This window comes from Fusarium proliferatum (assembly GCF_900067095.1).
Source record: "Fusarium proliferatum ET1 genome assembly, contig: FPRO_scaffold016, whole genome shotgun sequence".
NCBI classification, from domain to species: Eukaryota; Fungi; Ascomycota; class Sordariomycetes; order Hypocreales; family Nectriaceae; genus Fusarium; species Fusarium proliferatum.
In genome coordinates this window covers 456,345-472,600 of record NW_022194805.1, presented here as the reverse complement: position 1 = coordinate 472,600, position 16,256 = coordinate 456,345, and the positions used below count along the sequence as shown (strand labels likewise).

Below are 16,256 nucleotides of genomic sequence, written 5' to 3'. Positions count from 1 at the left end.
GGGTCAAAAAGATGGTAAATTGATCGAAATGAAGGTAAGCGCAAGGATTAGGTAATTGACGTCTTGCATTCCAAGAGCCCAGCATCATATCCCAGTCGAGAGGCCAGACCAGAGTAGATAATAATCTTATCATCATCACTGACAAAAGACGTCTCGCTATCTAACTTCGGCCGCATACCCCGCATTCCAAAGGGATTTGCACGCATGGGATGAAAACGAAGCCAAATAAGGGCTAGTAACTACGGGACCCTCGGCACTCACGGACCTCTACGCTCGGATCCCTTTCGCAGCACTGAAGCTACGAAGTCTGGGGAACGCAGAACTGCTTCTCCATTGGGCGACAGACAGGCAGAACCTCTGCATCCCATAGCTCTCCCCGCATCTTTCTCTATCTCCTGCCAACACCTGCTCGACATGGCAACAGACAGCACGTCTTCTCCTCATGGCCTCGGTGCCTTGACCACAAAGCGCAACGATGCCAACCTCAGTCGACGAGAACGAAAGAGAGCGAGCGATCGTATGTCCCAGCAGGCATCCCGTGCAAAGACCAAAGCATACATCGCCCATCTCGAGAGGAGCGTCGCAAGGCTCACAGAAGCCCAGAGTAACTCGGGATTGAATGTTTCTGAACAGTTAAGACAGCAATTCGACGAGATCGCCAGCCTGAAACAAGCTTTGGCTCAGATCTCTAAGCTCGCAACCAATACAATCTCAAAGCACACAGCTGATGACGACTTGAATCAAAGCATTTGTTCCACGCCACGTCCTCCCGCCGCGAGTAGCGAGAAGAGCTCCAGACAGGTTCGCGATGCATACAATCCAGCATGCAATCCCCATCAAGAGTCGCTTGAGCATTTGTATCCAGCTCTTGATCTCAGCTGCGGCGACAAACAGCGAGATTACTTTCAAGCGTTCAGCCAAGCGCTCGATACCATCGAGAGCGACGCGGGAGGACACGCCTTCTCGGGCCCCGAGATCGACGACGACATCAACATCCAGGCGGTTCTTGATGGTTGGGATGTTGCGAGAGCTAAGAACCCATTCGACATCGGGTGGCTGATGTTGCGGGCTGTCGATGAGGGCTTTCTCTGGCGTGGCGGGGCAGTAGAAAGGATGGCGATTCTCCGGGTGATACGATCAATGCTCATGGTAGTCGTCCATGCCGAACAAAGACAACAGTGTGTGCTAAGAGGAGAAACAGGTCAAACTCAACCCACAACTTCCATCAAGCAGGAGACCCCCTGCTTATATGAATCCAAGGTGCGCAACAGGCAAGCCCTCTCATATCGCGTTTTAGCGGATTCTCACTTAGACAACAAACAGTCCATTGCAATCCCAGACGGACCACTCAAGGCTGGTCGATTACTTTGTATGGTGAACAACCCCTAGCCAAGCTATGCCTGTACACTCAAGACCAGGTCCTTCTGACAGAACTAGGCCCGAAGTGCGCGATTACCTGATTCTTTTCGGCATTAACTACGCGCCCGAGAGTCTGGCTGCTCAATTCGCTAGCGATATCGGATTCAGATGGTCATACGACCTTAGAGATACCTGCAGGTATCAGCCCGCCAAAGGGGTATATAGTTTCTCAGAGGACTTCAATCTAGCATACAGGAACCTGGACTCGTGGTATATGAAGTCTGCCGTCGTCACGAGCTACATACCGCCCTTACCTTCCAATTTGTTGTGTGCTGGGTCAGATGATGATGACTGGCTGAAGCAAATAATGGGCGAGTCTCAGGTATCTCCTGACTCCTCTCGTCATATTGAGGAAGAAGGAGAACAAGACTGGTTACTTTTGACAGCAATGCTTGACGAAATTCCTAAATAGTATAAAAGATAGTGATAGGATTAGATGTCAAGATAGTTATAGCCTCCCTCTTTTAATCCGCTCTTCTCTCTTGTCTTCCTTTTGAATTCACTATCTGATATCATATTTAAAGAGTCCATCACTGTGTCCCTGATAGCCGGACAGAGACAGTCTTGATGGTCGTGTAGCTCTCCAACACAGCTGCTCCCAACTCGCGACCAATCCCACTTTCTTTGTATCCCCCAAATGGAAGCTGATGATGAATAGTATTGTACTGCGCGCGGCGACGAAAGTCAGTAAATATCAGGTATTCTACTGTTGGGTACGAACCTGGTTGACCCAAACGGTGCCAGTCTCGAGGAGGTTGGACACGTTGAGGGCACGATCGATGTTCCTGGTATGTACTCCGCTAGCAAGGCCATACGAAGTTGCATTCGCTGCCTGAACTACCTCATCCTGGGTTTCAAACCTGGAGACAACGCATACTGGCCCAAAAATCTCATCGCGCATGATCTTCATGTCATGAGAGGCACCGGAGAAGATGGTGGGCTCGACGAAAAAGCCCTTGTCGCCCCAGCGAGAGCCACCAGCCTCAATCTTTGCGCCATCGTCCACGCCGCTCTTGATGTACCTATTGACAATTAGTTTCTTCACAGAGAAGTGTGAAACGGGGGGAGATAAATGCCCTAGAATGCGATCAAACTGAGACTTGGAGGTCTGCGGTCCGTGGAATGTGTTTATGTCGAATGGATCGCCCACTTGAATCTGGGCTACCCTTGCCCTAAGCGCCTTCAAAAACCTACCGTAAATTCCAGCCTGCACGTACACGCGGGAGCCGGCGCAGCAGACCTGACCAGAACTATAGAAGATGCCAAAAGTAACCCACTCCACAGCCGCATCGAAGTCTGCATCATCAAACACGATATTGGGGCCTTTACCGCCCAGCTCGAGGGTCACAGGCTTGAGGTTAGACTTGGCTGCCGCCTGCATGATGGCACGTCCAGTCGCAGTCGAGCCTGTGAATGATATCTTGTCAACGTCCATGTGAGAGGCAAGGGCGGCGCCGGCCACAGCGCCGAAGCCTGAGATGACATTGAAGATACCGGCCGGAGCTCCCGCTTGTCTGAATAAGTTAGCAAGTAGAAGGGCAGACAGTGGAGTTAGCTCTGAGGTTTTGACGACGACGGTGTTGCCAGCTGCAAGAGCTGGAGCCACTTTCCAGGACATGAGGACAAGAGGTGCATTCCATGGGACGATTAGTCCACACACACCAAACTACACAAAACGAGTCAAGTCAGCATGTCATGTAATTGGTGTATGGGAGCTACAGTACATACCGGCTCACGCTTGGTAAAGTTGAAGCGCTCTGTATCAACATCAATCACTTTACCTTCCATCTTATCGGCCCAGCCTGCATAGTAATTGAAGACGGAGACACAGTGCTTCACATCTCCTATTGCCCACTGCTGAGCCTTGCCATTGTTGAGCGTCTCAACCTTGGCCAGCAGATCGAGGTTCTCCTCGATCAGGTCGGCTACTCTGCGCAGCAACTTTCCCCTATCTTCGGGGCTTGTTGTACACCATGGGCCTTTGAACGCTCGTCGTGCGGCTGCCACAGCCAAATCAACGTCCTTTTCTCCGGCCTCGGAGACGTGGGCTATGACCTCCTCGGTGCTGTCCTGTGTATCAGTACTGAGGGGCTGCATGGTTCTGGTTCGCTTACGAAGGATTCACCTGTGCAAACGCGTCGATCAGCAACCGGCGCATCCTGATGGGTCGGCAAGCAACTTACAACTTCAAAGGTCTTGCCATTTATGCTTTCACGGAATTCGTTATCAATGAACCTTGACAGTCTAGTTTAGACGGATACCATTATAGACTGGAGGAACAGTATCATACAGGCCTAAAGGCTGATTGTAGCTTTTGCCGTCTGGGAGGCAGAGGTCAGAGGTCAGTGGCATCTTGTATCTTGTACCGGTTGGATTATGCGGCGACAGACGTGTGGATACTAACGTAGAGGGTTGATATCATGTCAAACCTTCATGCTGGTTACGTGACAAATCCATCTGGTTTCGCGGAAACACTTATAATCGCTCGCGATGAAGAGGGAGTCAGTATCAACCGTATTCGGCCATTCCTCTGAGATAACAGCTCTGTCACGAGGTCCATTGGTTAATTGACTTACAGCCTCGGTTCCTTAGCACTGACTACTGATTTCTGACTCGCACTACGCTAATGGGGTCGCAAAATGGCAGTGCGGGGATGCATGATTGACACGACTTAACCCTTACCTGTGACCTACCCCGCTGGGCCGAGGCAGCAGACAGAACATAACGTCACTAAGCCTTTGGTCTGTCACGCTCAATACGCTACAATCTGCAATCGCATTGGGTTGAGAATCTGACATCTATGCCTCAGTAAATGCTCCCATCAGAAAGCCGTATTTTAATTCGTCCCGCTCACATCGCTTGAGAGTTTGAAGTCAGCACAGACTAGGAAAAAGAAGTAACAGATCACCAACACACCACGATACAGACCTCTGATCTCAAGGTAGCCCCGCTTCAACTTGAACGTAGGTTTCAACCAGGATAGCTTTCATAATGGCCATCAAGGGACCCGAGATCCCCAAGCAGTACAAAGCCGTGGTATACGATAGCCCCGGCTCCATCTCAACCAAGATTACGACATTGGACACGCCGGAACCTGGACCAGGCGAAGTGCTGATTAATATGTGAGCTACCAATAATGTCGGATAAGTGCACCAGCTGATACTGACCTACCCAGGACGCATTCCGGTGTCTGTCACTCGGACTTGGCTGTCATGACGAATGGTGTATGTATCTTTGCGCCTGGAGCTGTACTCCTGAGATTAAACCTCACACTGATACAAAGACTGACACTACTTCAGTGGACATCGCTCCCTGCTCCAACACCCAAGGGTCAGGTTGGCGGCCATGAGGGTGTGGGAAAGGTTGTCAAGCTGGGACCAGGAGTTGAGTCTACGGGTATCAAGATTGGAGATCGTGTTGGAGTGAAATGGATCGCTAGCTGTTGTGGAAGATGTGGTATGTAATTCACCTGACGTCCACACCTAGTCAAATCTAAGCTGTTCTCGCAGAACCTTGCATTGTCCGCGAAGATGGTCTCTGCTTCAATCAACAGATCTCGGGCTACTTCACTCCAGGCACCTTTCAACAATACGTACTTGGGACAGCTGCATACGTGACGCCGATACCAGAGGGGCTGGACTCGGCTATAGCTGCCCCGATGCTCTGCGCTGGGGTGACGGTGTACGCTGCACTGCTTCGCAGTCAGGCAAATGCCGGCAACTGGGTTGTCATTGCTGGGGCGGGAGGCGGTCTAGGTCATCTAGCCTGTCAACTTGGGTCTAGAGCTCTGGGCCTGCGCATCATTGGAGTGGATGACAACAGCAAGGCTGATCTCGTGCATGGTTCGGGTGCAGAGCACTTTGTCGATGTGAGGGGCTTCTCAAGCGACGAGGAGATGACGACCAAGATCAAGAATTTGACCGGCGGCCTCGGTGCTCACGCAGTCATTGTGTGCACGGCCTCCCCGAAAGCTTACGCACAGTCTATGGGTTTTTTGCGATTCAATGGAACTGTTGTCTGCGTTGGAATGGTTGAGGGCGACGAAGTGCCTGTCGCGGGGGCAAAGCCTGTCCAGATGATTTCACAGCAGTTGCGAATTGTAGGTTCCGCGGTTGGAAATCAGCAGCACGCCATTGAAGTTCTTGACTTTGCTGCTCGTGGTATCATCAAGCCACACGTGGGGGTTCGCAAGATGGAAGATTTGACTGAGGTATTTATGGATATGAAAGAAGGGAAACTTCATGGAAGAGTTGTACTTGATTTGGCTTGATTCTATTCAGTTACAACTTCTTAGTCGTATGTATATCTCAAATACATTCAGTGATGAACTAAGACCTTTCCACGAGTTTTTAAACATATTTTTAAGTAAAGACAAGAAGACTCAGAAGAATAACGGTGAGAATGGATGTTATGGGCGTTACTAGTAACGGAAACACATGGATCAATATTGCGGACAAACCATACTAGCCAAATGGCCTGACAGGTCGGGCATATTGCGAAAAGAGAAAGGCTCATCCGATACCACATTCCTAAAGCCAAATAGGCTTGACTCTAATTGAAAAGGTGTATATAAAACATAAACATAAATGTCGACTATAGTTTCGTATCGAAAGTACTTAGCAAATCTCGACAGCTACAAAATGTGCTTCAGCAAAGAACCCCGACGATAATAGACTGTTGCGACCAATGCCCCTAGAGCCGTAACCGAAAAAAGTTGCAGGTTACTAAACAGTGTCTCCTCCACGACACGGCCAATGTTCTCCTTGCCAGCCGGAAGATTCTCCATCCCATCTCCCTCAAGTTCGTAATCCAACCAGTCAACCTTGGACAGTAGTTCCTGGTACTCAATCACAGTCCCGCTCCAATTGTTGGTGACAACCCCGCTGTCTGTCTTATACCAGCTACTGCACCTAGAGTCGGCGAAGGTAGAACTTCCCAGGCTGCTCTGCAGATCTTTGTTCCATTCTTGAACCCTCGATGCTTTGGGCATGACGGATAACTTCCCCCCTCGGGCTCTGCTCTTCAAGACTCTCGTTGCCAATGGAACGAGATATCGGGCTTGAGCTTCAATCATAAGAATGATTGAGTTATGGCCCAGATTTGTGTTTGGTCCATAGAGCATTCCAAAGTTTGGCAAATTATCTACCGTGACGCCGTAAAGAGCAGATGCACCGTTTGCCCATTTAGAACTGAGAGTTTGGTCGCCCACGCCTTGCACGTGAATGCCTTGCAGGAAATCCTTGGCTTGGAATCCAGTTGCGAAAATGACAAGGTCAAGATCAATCTCTTTCTCTTGTAGTCCTTCTCTCACAACGACGCCGGTATCAGTCATTCTGTCAATATGTCGTGTCTCGAGAGTAACGTGTGACAGCCGCAATGTAGGATAGTAATCATCGCTGAGTAGAACGCGTTTACATCCCGGCGGATAGTTCGGCGTCAGTTTCTCCCACAGATCTGGGCGGCTAGGAAGCTGAGTCTGCATGTGCTGCTTACAGACTGCAGTCATGGCTGAGGAGTCGGCGGAGCCAGCGCGATTGACAGCTTGATAGTAGGATTCGCGTTGGTTCATTATCTCAGCCCTTGCCCGACTGAGAACTGCAGGCACATAATCAAATAGGATCTTCTTCCATCGTGGAATCTCCGCATCAAATCTCGGGATTAACCAGTTCGGTGAGCGTTGAAAGATGCTCAAATGAGAAGCGACCTTTGCGACTTCAGGTGCAATTTGAACGGCTGTCGCCCCTAAATAGATCGTCAGACTTGTGTTCTGTCCCTAGCATGTAACTTAAAGGCCTACCGTTGCCGATTATACCGACACGCTTGCCAGTAAAGTCAAAACTCCAGTCCCAGCGGGCAGAGTGCATAATCTTCCCCTGGAAGCTTTCTTGGCTGGTAATTTTGGGCCACAATGGCTCGTTCAGTTGACCAACTCCTGCAATCAAGAATGTTGTCTTGATTGTGTATCTAGCGCAGAATTCTGCTTCTTTTCCACCTAGAACCTGGATGCTGACGTTCCATTCATGACTCTCAGAGTCCCATTCCGCGGCAGTGACTTCTGAGGAGAAGCGTACGAATTTGTATAGACCATACTTCTGGGCAACATCTTGAATGTAACTCTATCGCCGAGCCTCGGTCAACGGGAGAGCTTGGGTCTACATAGGGACGTTTACTTACAAGAATCTCTTGTTGTTCTGGATACGCTCTTGACCAATGAGGGTTCTGTGCAAAAGAATACGAGTATAAGTGTGATAAAACTGAGGTCACAGGAGTTAGTGGGTACTCTCCGCGGGGATTGAACAAACCAACTGTCGCAGCAACATCCTGGATAGATATTGTCTTTCCACGTCCCACCGAAACCTGCACTCTTCTCGACGATGACGATGTTGCGTATTCCGGCCTCGAGCAGCTTGATGGCCATGCAAATCCCTTTGATACGATCAGCTTCCTTGAGTCGTAGCCAAACCACCGACCTTATTCGAACTTACCCGAGAATCCTGCCCCTATGATTACCACGTCTGCCTTTGTCATGATGTAATGTTTATTGCTACCGCTGGGGGGTTTATTGCCACGTAGTGTGTTGTATATTGCGTTGGCGTGAATCGGTGTTCATGGGTAGGTTCGTCTCCTTGATATCCTGGGGAGTGATGAACTGACAACTGAACAGCAGCTGTCACTTGAATACCCATTGGATGTGTACTAGTAGCAAGCGACCTAGCCTGAGACTCGGCAAAATGGCGTATTGACACACCGTGGTAACAGTGTATGCCGCGGCCGGCATGACGGCATTGTCAACTCCTTGTCAGTTGGCAAAGTCTAAATGGCACCAATGTGCGGGGGAAGCCTCGGCTTGGAAATCGCCTGTAAATTTTACAGCCTAAATTCCAGCTAGGTAGAAGAGACACTAGCCCTTACCGACGTATTATGAAACAGCTTGAGAAGCCCGGAGAGTTACCTCTGTGAAACTGAGATAGTTCATGTGCTTAAGTAGAAGGATTTTAGATATGAAGGAAAAGTAACAATATATTAATACTTACAGTATTACAGCCAGCTGATAACATTAAATTATACAAAAACCGCTTGAAGTTAATACTTTACAGCCTTTTTATATAGCTATAATAGAGAAGAGCTTGAGATATATAAAAGTAGCATCCTAAAAATACTTAAAAGTTCCTCATTATATTAAAACCCATACCAACTCCAAACTTGGCAAGCTCAAAGGCTGCCCAGGTAGTAGTAACCAAGGAGCCCACAAGTATTACCACCACAGCCAACGCCTTACGATCAGCAGTCCAGAGTACCATCTTCTTAGTCTTAGCAAGAGTCCTGCCCTCGCCTTGCTGCTTACACTCGTCAGAATTAGGCAGGTACTTGAAGTTAAAGGCAGAGCGGTGATCCAGACCGAGTTCTGGGTTGTTGATATAATCCCTGACATTTCGGCGGAACGACCCAATCTGGGCGCGGTCAAGGACGGGGATATCACGACAGGTATAGTAGACAATCATGAACAGCAGGCATTGCCCCGCTGCCAGCACCGTGTAGTACCTGCTTGGCCGGCCGATACCCAGAGCGTCAGCGAGAGGGTCGCCGTTAAGCCAGCGCGCAGTAGCCTCGAGATACGGCTTACTGGCGTAGCTGGGCGCCGTGTCACTCATGGCGATGATGATGTTCTGTGCGTGTTCCTTCGACCTGCTAGAGGGGTTGTACTCATGTAGGTACAGTGACTCCATGATAGCACGCGCCTTGGCCGGCGAAGAGAAGAAGTCGGTCGGCGTGCCCATGTAGTAGGCGATGAGGCGCCAAAGGGCTACGTAGTCGCGTATCTCCTGCTCGCGCATATGTATACCCTGCCGCGGGAGTGACTGCCAGATAATAGTTGCGCAGTTGACGGCGATGGTGCCGATCGAGTCCAGGTCGTTGATTGGGATACCGAGCTTTTCGACGGAGAAGTAGGAAGGGCGCTTGGCTGCGAGCTGGAGGATGCGATGTCGAACTGTGCCGTGTAGGAAGCGCACCTTCATGCAGCTGGCAAACCCGCGGCCGCCGAACTTGAGGCTGTCGACACTTTCGGTGACGTCGATAAAGTAGATGGTCGTCTCGAGCATACGGCGGAACACGGTGTTCACATTGAAGCCACCTGTTCGGCCCAATACCTCGGCGACTCGAGCGCCGGCGGTGCCTCCAACGAGCGACTGGTATGTGAGGCCAGTGAAAGCAGCACCGCCGTAACGGTACAGTACATCTTGGCCGCGTGCAATCTGGTCCCAGTCGACCCATTCGGGGGTGGTGTTGACCTCATCCCAGAGCTGCTGTAGCTTCGAATGTTCCGCATGGTGCTCGCAGAAGAGCTCGTATAGATCCCTCCATTTCGAGGCCCGTTCCTCTGACTTAGATGCGGCATTGAAGCCTTGTTTGTCTTGTTGACTCTGGGGGGTCCCGCGCTCAGTCGGATACATTTCATTCAGGAGCACCGCACAATCCTCGCCCAGTGTATCGCAGGAGTGTTTGAGGTAGTCATACTGCTCTGGGGTCTGATGGTCTTTGGTCCATTTGAATCGATATCCCCAGGCCTCCCGCATCTCGTCCTCATAATTGGCGGCTTTGGGCAGTGTCATGGTTGATAAGTGCGAGACGGTGACTGAGTTAGATGTCTATGATACGGACGCTGTTGACAGTTGGTGCAGAACAGAATCCTAGACAACTGGGAGGGGGTCTTGGTCTGATATCTACAGCCTCGGTCCCATTGAGAAACCCGACTGTTCTGCGAGTTGTGATATGGTGGTACAGTAGTAATAGCCAGGCCACAGGTGGACGTCCCAAACGAGCGGACAAACTATCTGGTGTGTGTAGCAGTTTGCGTCTAAATTGTTGTATCATGCATGCTTGGCAAGACAGGCGCACTCTCGGGGTGTTACAGGACTGCGAAGAGTGGATGGCAATGGCTCCATTCGACGAATTACAACTTCCCGTTGACTAACATATAGTTACTGCTTCTAGACGGGACTAGTCACAGCCTTGACAGGCGATCCTCAGGCCGAGCTAGCGTATTCTGTCCATGTCAGATTGTCGGAGTCAAGGCTCCCGAATCTCTGACAAGGACAATCTGACATGGACAAGTACGCTAACTCGGCAGTTTTCTGGGTTTATCCCTAAAGTGGAATGGCTGCTTTTGCTTGACTACCAAGAGTGCGGGGCCCCGCATCCAGACCTTGAACTCTACAAAGCGTCTTTGAGGACTTGACCTCTAATCAAGTCAGCCTAGCCTGCTTGAGCCGGGCTATCTGGAGTCCCCGCGTTTTGACAGCTTTGGTCCCCTGGCACACAATACGGCGTCCATTCATGTACTATGTAGTTAAATGCTGCCTATAAGGTCAAGCTTCAGGCTCCGAACACAGGTGATAAATGAGAACATGATATTTTGTACGACATTTATAATACATTGCTCTGACCTTTCATCCTTTATCCTATCTGCCCAATCTTTGCTCCATCGTCTCCTGTCAATTGTGCATGAAATAGCCATGACCAAGTCCCAAGAAGACGATCATTCCACCCCCTCCTCGGAGCAGGTTGAGAAAGCTGAACACGGTGGCACTCCGCCCCTCGACGTCAACTACAACACCCATGCCATCAAGGGAGATGATTCTGATGGAGTTGTTGATTGGACTTGGCGCCATGCCGTCGCCTCCATCTCTCTTGCTGGGCTCTACGTAGGTATGTCACTTCCCCAGTCCTCTCAATCAAACCTCCCTGTTCATGCTTGCTAGGCGCTCAGATTCCGCTTTACTTTGTGGGTGGCTCCCTCACCTACATCGTGAAAGACATCGGATCGTCTGAAAAGTCCTCGTGGCTGCCCATCGCAAACACACTGACCATTGCCGTCGTGGCCCCCTTTGTCGGCTATCTCCAAGATCTGTTCGGCCGTCGCTACATCTCTCTCGCGGGCGGCGTGACCATCCTTATCGGAGTCATTCTCGTTGGCACAACGCACACTTTTGGCCAGGCGGTTGTTGGCATGTCTCTTGCCGGTGCTGGAGCTGCCGTCGGTGAACTCACTGCTCTTGCTGGGTTTGTATTCTCCTCGCTTCCCTTAATTGGGACACATGCTGACTTCCGGTAGCATTGCGGAACTTGTCCCTGTGAAGAAACGCGGTTTCTACCTTGCGTTGGTGACCTTTTTCGTTATTCCATTTGTTCCGTACGTCATGTACGGCCAGATCTTGAGCGCCTATCACACTTGGAGATGGGGCATGTGGATTTCACTGTAGGTCTCTGCGATGGCATTTGGAATGAATAGGCGCTGACAAGAATCGATCCAGGATATACAACGGCATATGCCTCGCGGTGGTGGCCCTCACATATTTTCCGCAGTCTCATAGAAGAGGTGAAGAACTACCCAAGATGGAGATTCTCAAGTCTATCGATTACGTCGGGGCTTTCCTGTCCATTGTCGGCCTGACTCTCTTGTGAGTGTCTCATAATTCCCTTTGAGTAAATCGCTACAAAATGTTCTAACACGATCAAACAGCCTCGTTGCTCTTCAGGCTGGTGGATACTCACATCCTTGGTCCTCCGCCTATGTTCTATCCCTTCTTCTCGTCGGCATCGTTCTGATCATCACATTTTGCGTCTGGGAAGCCAAGTTCGCAAAGTTTCCAATGGTACCAGGCGACTTGTTCAAAGGGCAACGAGTCGTCGCAGTGGCCTTCCTTGTGGCCTTTGTCGGCGGCTTGAATTTCTACTCGTCAATCAACTTCTATCCGCTTGAGGCGTTGACGGTGTTCGATCCGGAACCTGTCCAGGTCGGCCTCAAGGGCTTGGCCTCTGGCCTCGGAATCACCATTGGCGCCACGGTCATCAATGGCGCACTTTCGTGGTTTAAAGGAAATGCTAGAGAACTGCTCCTTTTCTCATGCGTTATGATGACTGCCTTTGGGGGAGCCTTAGCCGCGGTGACCCCCGACACTCCCGCGTTGATCTACATCTTCGGCGTCTTTTCAGGCATTGGAGTCGGCGGCGTCCTCGTTCCACCGGCAACCGTCGCAATTACCGTTGCGTAAGTCGGATTTCCCTCAGCGTCCCCTTCCGAGCCCATTTGCTAACTATCTTGCTCTCATCTTAGACCCGACGAACTGATCGCCACATGTGTCGCCCTGTCTCTGTCCATCCGTGTCGTTGGAGGCTCTATCGGTTACAGCATCTACTACAACATTTTCTACCACAAGCTCAAGTCCAAGCTCCCCTACGTCGTTGCCGACTATGCCATTGCAGCAGGCCTACCAATCACCTCGGCCACACAATTCGTCACTGCCTACATTTTGGACCCTTCTGCCCTGGCGTCTGTCCCTGGCGTCACTCCTGAGATACTGAAGGCTGCAGCTATTGGCAGCCGCTGGGGATATGCATACGCGCTGAAATATGTTTGGTTGACAAGTATTGCTTTTGGCGTCTGTGCCATTGTAGCATGCGCCTTTATTGGAAACACCAAGAAGTACATGACTAACCGTATTGCTGCTCGTATTGCGCACTGAAAGAGTTGGTACTAATTATATATTCTGGTTTGAGAGATGATGTAGCTACACTTATGTAACGCGTTACATATTAATGTTCTTGTTCTGTGTGACTGAGATGTCAAAAGCCTTGACTATCAGTTGATATATTTTCTCATGACTTGCCTGTATTTGCAGCCTGAGCCTTGACCTTATAGACAGCTGTTAGCTACATAATACACACTTAAATGATGTAAATTAAATTATTAGTAATGCTGGATCACCCTCGTTGCCACTAAGTGAAGGTATCTTGTATAGTCTGAGGGATCAACTTAGGGTAGGCCTTAGTGTTGAGGGAGACATTAAGGCCTGAATTATCTTACCAATTAAGACCACCAAGCTTTTATATATTACCTAAAACTAAATTAATACTTAAAGCAATATACTTATTAGTACCGATAATAAGGCACTGTAAGTAAAAATGGATTTTATGCTTTTAATCTTTTTTTTTCTATTTTTCTAATTTTATTCTTTTCTCTACCTTTATCCCCCAGCTGTTTCCCACCCCTTCCACCATAACTAACTGTAGTTAACTAAGATTATGAAGCAACCTTGAACTGTTCCCACAAGGCAGAGCCCGAAGCTGCATAGTCACCGACAGTTCCCTCAATCGAGCCAATCCACCTGCTGTAGAGTTCAATGTCAATCTGGGTTTGCTTCACTGTGAGAAGAGCATCCAACTCGGTGCCGTCGTCCAGAGTCATATTCAGTGTCATCTGTGTTGGGTTGGTCGAGCCTAGAGTTGGTGGATACGGCGTGCCGACAGGTCGGACTCGAAGGCCCGTGGTGCACGTATTTCCTACAACCTTTCCGTCTTTCAAAACGTAGCCTCCCACCTTCTCGACGTTGTTTTTATCGAGCATGTCGAAGAAGACAATGTTGTAGTCGCCAAGTGTCGCATGACCCCAGTACCAGCCGTTCAGCGAGGCCAAGAAGGGAGCATCACCCCAGTTCTGAGTGGCAGATCCAAGTCAGTCTATTAGTCTCGATATCAAAATGGTTATTTTGAGATTGTTGGGGACAGGCCGCTGTGAACACATGAACATACCTTATCATGATAACCATTACCAGTAAACTTGATGTTTTGCCCATTGATCTTCACGTCAACTGCGGCATCTGCGGCAGGCATGACATTCACCCAGCCGACGTTAGGAAGAACCTTCATGTTCTGGCCAGCTTCAAGGGGACCGCAAACATAGTGACCGGGGCCACGCTAAATCCATCAACGTCAGCTCCTTACATCTTTCTAACAGGTTATCGCAGCATAGACGTGGTGTATACTTACAGACTTCAACGTAAAGGTGCCCTCTACGGATGGGTTCAACAACGTTTTCTTGAAGGTGACTTTGTAGGTACTCAGGTCTGCCGCTCCTTGGAAACTGGCACCAGATCCGGTCCAATCACCCGAAGCTCCATCGCCATCGAGTTTGATCGTGACAGAAGTAGAGGAAATAGGAAACGAGAAACCATCGCCGCCATTGTTGTAAAAGACATAGACGTTTAGAGGGTCGATTGCGTTCAACAAGTCGAAGCTGAATCCGACAAAGGAAGAGGTGAAGAAAATGACGGTCAAGGCGTGTTCGCCATCATCAGATACAGCGTCAAAGTACCACCAATCGAAAGTGGTTGAGTTGATGGGGTAGACACGGGGACCGTCGGCACCAGATGCGCAAGAGGTGAACAGGACGTCGCTGGGGCCGGGGGAGAGAATGGGAGAGTAGGTCGTGACTTGCTTTGGGCATTGGGCGAAGCCGCCTATGACCAAGGCCAGGGCTGGTAACAGTGCCTTTAGAAAAGAGAGCTTCATCGTAGGCCAGGTTAGTCTGCAACAAAATTGATAAGAATGATAGGGTAGAATACTAGATAAGAGTAGTCTGAGTTCTGTATCTACGAGTTCACGTCATAGATAAGAGTCCAAGAGCTTGTTCTTGTACAAACAGACAAGAGGTAAGTGATCAAATAGTCCTGGATCGAGGCTTTGCGAAGGATCCCAACTCTAGACTCCTTTTGGGCTTACTTGCGAAAGAGCTACCATGCTTTCAAAACCCTCATCTAGTCTTGTCAGACTATCTGACACGAACATTCCAGTTTGTTTAAAGTTCGAGGACCTTTGCGGGGATAATCCCAGTAAAGAGGAGATGTTGTCAAAGCGTTTGCTATGTCGGGCTAATACATTCAAGGCAAGAGAGACAAAAACATGAGCTAATCCAGTTAACGGTAAGCGCGTTCGTAATGACCTCGGCAGTTGCAGCATTAAAGTTTATACGAAGAATTGACAGTTGACACAGCTGATCGAGAGTGACCAACAAGGCTTTGGGAACTGGAACATGGTTTGATCCTAGAGCCCGAGTACCGAGAACTCGTGAGGGGTATCCCGAGCTGTCAAGCTGCCCGCAATTGGAAGAGGCTAGATCATCCCCTTCAAGGCAATGCGATATTAAGCTAATGACGTAATTTGTTTTCTTTTTGAAGGCATTTGATTGAGGGTAAATAAAAACTCATATGGGGGCGACATCGTTTTCTCATTCACCACCCGTGTTCGCAGCCTGAAGATCAATCTGACAGGAGGCAGTCAAGTGCGTAGATTGAGAATTATGTTACAATTGAAAAGGGGTTGTTTAATGCAGAGGCTCATCCATTTCTCTATTATTTACCCAGAATATGAATAGGATCCAGAAAATATATTTTCCCAAGTGCCAAAAACCCAGCGCTCATACTCGCGAAGCTCCCGCTCTGCCATCTTCAGACCATCCACTCTCCTTCTCTTTTTTGGACTTGAATTGCGTTCTGAAGTAGACTGGGGGACAGTGTAGTAAGAATATTTATTTTGCTGTGCTTCTTTGCCAGTGTCACTGAGCAGGAAGCGTTCGAAATCCGTCATGTTAAAGTTGCATGTGATTGAAGGGCTTGAGAATACAGACTTGGGCGATTGTTCTGGTCGGTTTGCCTCTGAGTGGGAAGGAAGTTGCTTATTGTAGCTGTGATGTACTTTTGACTGAGATTCTCTGTTTTGGCGACGTGATGAGTCGTTGGTAGCATAGCCCTTCTTGTCTGATCTTGGGAAGTAAATAATTGCTGGTACAGAGACGTTCTGCAGTTCATCTTGTTCTGATGCGTTCCAGTATGGAGTGTGGATAACAGCAATCGTCCTCGGTAAGGCTTGCATTGTCTGATAGGCAATAAGTATCTTGTAGAATGGGCGGATAGAGTATGCAGTAGTGTCAATAATTTCTCATTTGAGTCCTGTGAGTTTGAGACGGTCTTTGCCCGTATAAGTCACGGTCGGTAATGCAA

The 16,256-nt window shown here is 49.4% G+C and overlaps 8 protein-coding genes across 8 annotated transcripts; 3 read left to right on the top strand and 5 right to left on the bottom strand.

Moving 5' to 3' along the window:
* Positions 1-414: 414 nt before the first annotated feature.
* FPRO_08910 (uncharacterized protein) lies at positions 415-1,831 on the top strand (the record flags this gene model as incomplete). Its single annotated transcript, XM_031224609.1, has 4 exons — positions 415-1,149; positions 1,202-1,260; positions 1,324-1,374; positions 1,438-1,831. 4 exons carry the CDS (start codon positions 415-417, stop codon positions 1,829-1,831), a joined length of 1,239 nt encoding a protein of 412 aa, XP_031089851.1.
* Positions 1,832-1,949: 118 nt separating this feature from the next.
* FPRO_08911 (putative aldehyde dehydrogenase) lies at positions 1,950-3,771 on the bottom strand (the record flags this gene model as incomplete). Its single annotated transcript, XM_031224608.1, has 6 exons — positions 1,950-2,084; positions 2,141-3,085; positions 3,148-3,484; positions 3,534-3,544; positions 3,603-3,654; positions 3,710-3,771. 6 exons carry the CDS (start codon positions 3,769-3,771, stop codon positions 1,950-1,952), a joined length of 1,542 nt encoding a protein of 513 aa, XP_031089850.1.
* Positions 3,772-4,410: 639 nt separating this feature from the next.
* On the top strand, positions 4,411-5,689 carry FPRO_08912 (putative ADH3-alcohol dehydrogenase III; the record flags this gene model as incomplete). Its single annotated transcript, XM_031224607.1, has 4 exons — positions 4,411-4,541; positions 4,595-4,643; positions 4,719-4,875; positions 4,929-5,689. 4 exons carry the CDS (start codon positions 4,411-4,413, stop codon positions 5,687-5,689), a joined length of 1,098 nt encoding a protein of 365 aa, XP_031089849.1.
* Positions 5,690-6,052: 363 nt separating this feature from the next.
* FPRO_08913 (monooxygenase family protein) lies at positions 6,053-7,947 on the bottom strand (the record flags this gene model as incomplete). The annotated part of the gene is made up of 5 exons (XM_031224606.1): positions 6,053-7,161; positions 7,217-7,535; positions 7,594-7,673; positions 7,726-7,845; positions 7,905-7,947. The coding sequence occupies 5 exons, from the start codon at positions 7,945-7,947 to the stop codon at positions 6,053-6,055; spliced, it is 1,671 nt and encodes a 556-aa protein (XP_031089848.1).
* Positions 7,948-8,579: 632 nt separating this feature from the next.
* On the bottom strand, positions 8,580-10,031 carry FPRO_08914 (uncharacterized protein; the record flags this gene model as incomplete). The annotated part of the gene is made up of 1 exon (XM_031224605.1): positions 8,580-10,031. The coding sequence occupies one exon, from the start codon at positions 10,029-10,031 to the stop codon at positions 8,580-8,582; it is 1,452 nt and encodes a 483-aa protein (XP_031089847.1).
* A 903-nt stretch (positions 10,032-10,934) lies between these two features.
* Positions 10,935-12,944, top strand: FPRO_08915 (uncharacterized protein; the record flags this gene model as incomplete). The annotated part of the gene is made up of 6 exons (XM_031224604.1): positions 10,935-11,127; positions 11,181-11,481; positions 11,534-11,677; positions 11,733-11,879; positions 11,942-12,469; positions 12,536-12,944. The coding sequence occupies 6 exons, from the start codon at positions 10,935-10,937 to the stop codon at positions 12,942-12,944; spliced, it is 1,722 nt and encodes a 573-aa protein (XP_031089846.1).
* Positions 12,945-13,501: 557 nt separating this feature from the next.
* FPRO_08916 (uncharacterized protein) lies at positions 13,502-14,769 on the bottom strand (the record flags this gene model as incomplete). The annotated part of the gene is made up of 3 exons (XM_031224602.1): positions 13,502-13,915; positions 14,011-14,175; positions 14,248-14,769. The coding sequence occupies 3 exons, from the start codon at positions 14,767-14,769 to the stop codon at positions 13,502-13,504; spliced, it is 1,101 nt and encodes a 366-aa protein (XP_031089845.1).
* Positions 14,770-15,612: 843 nt separating this feature from the next.
* Positions 15,613-16,128, bottom strand: FPRO_08917 (uncharacterized protein; the record flags this gene model as incomplete). Its single annotated transcript, XM_031224601.1, has 1 exon — positions 15,613-16,128. The coding sequence occupies one exon, from the start codon at positions 16,126-16,128 to the stop codon at positions 15,613-15,615; it is 516 nt and encodes a 171-aa protein (XP_031089844.1).
* Between the last annotated feature and the right edge of the window lie 128 nt (positions 16,129-16,256).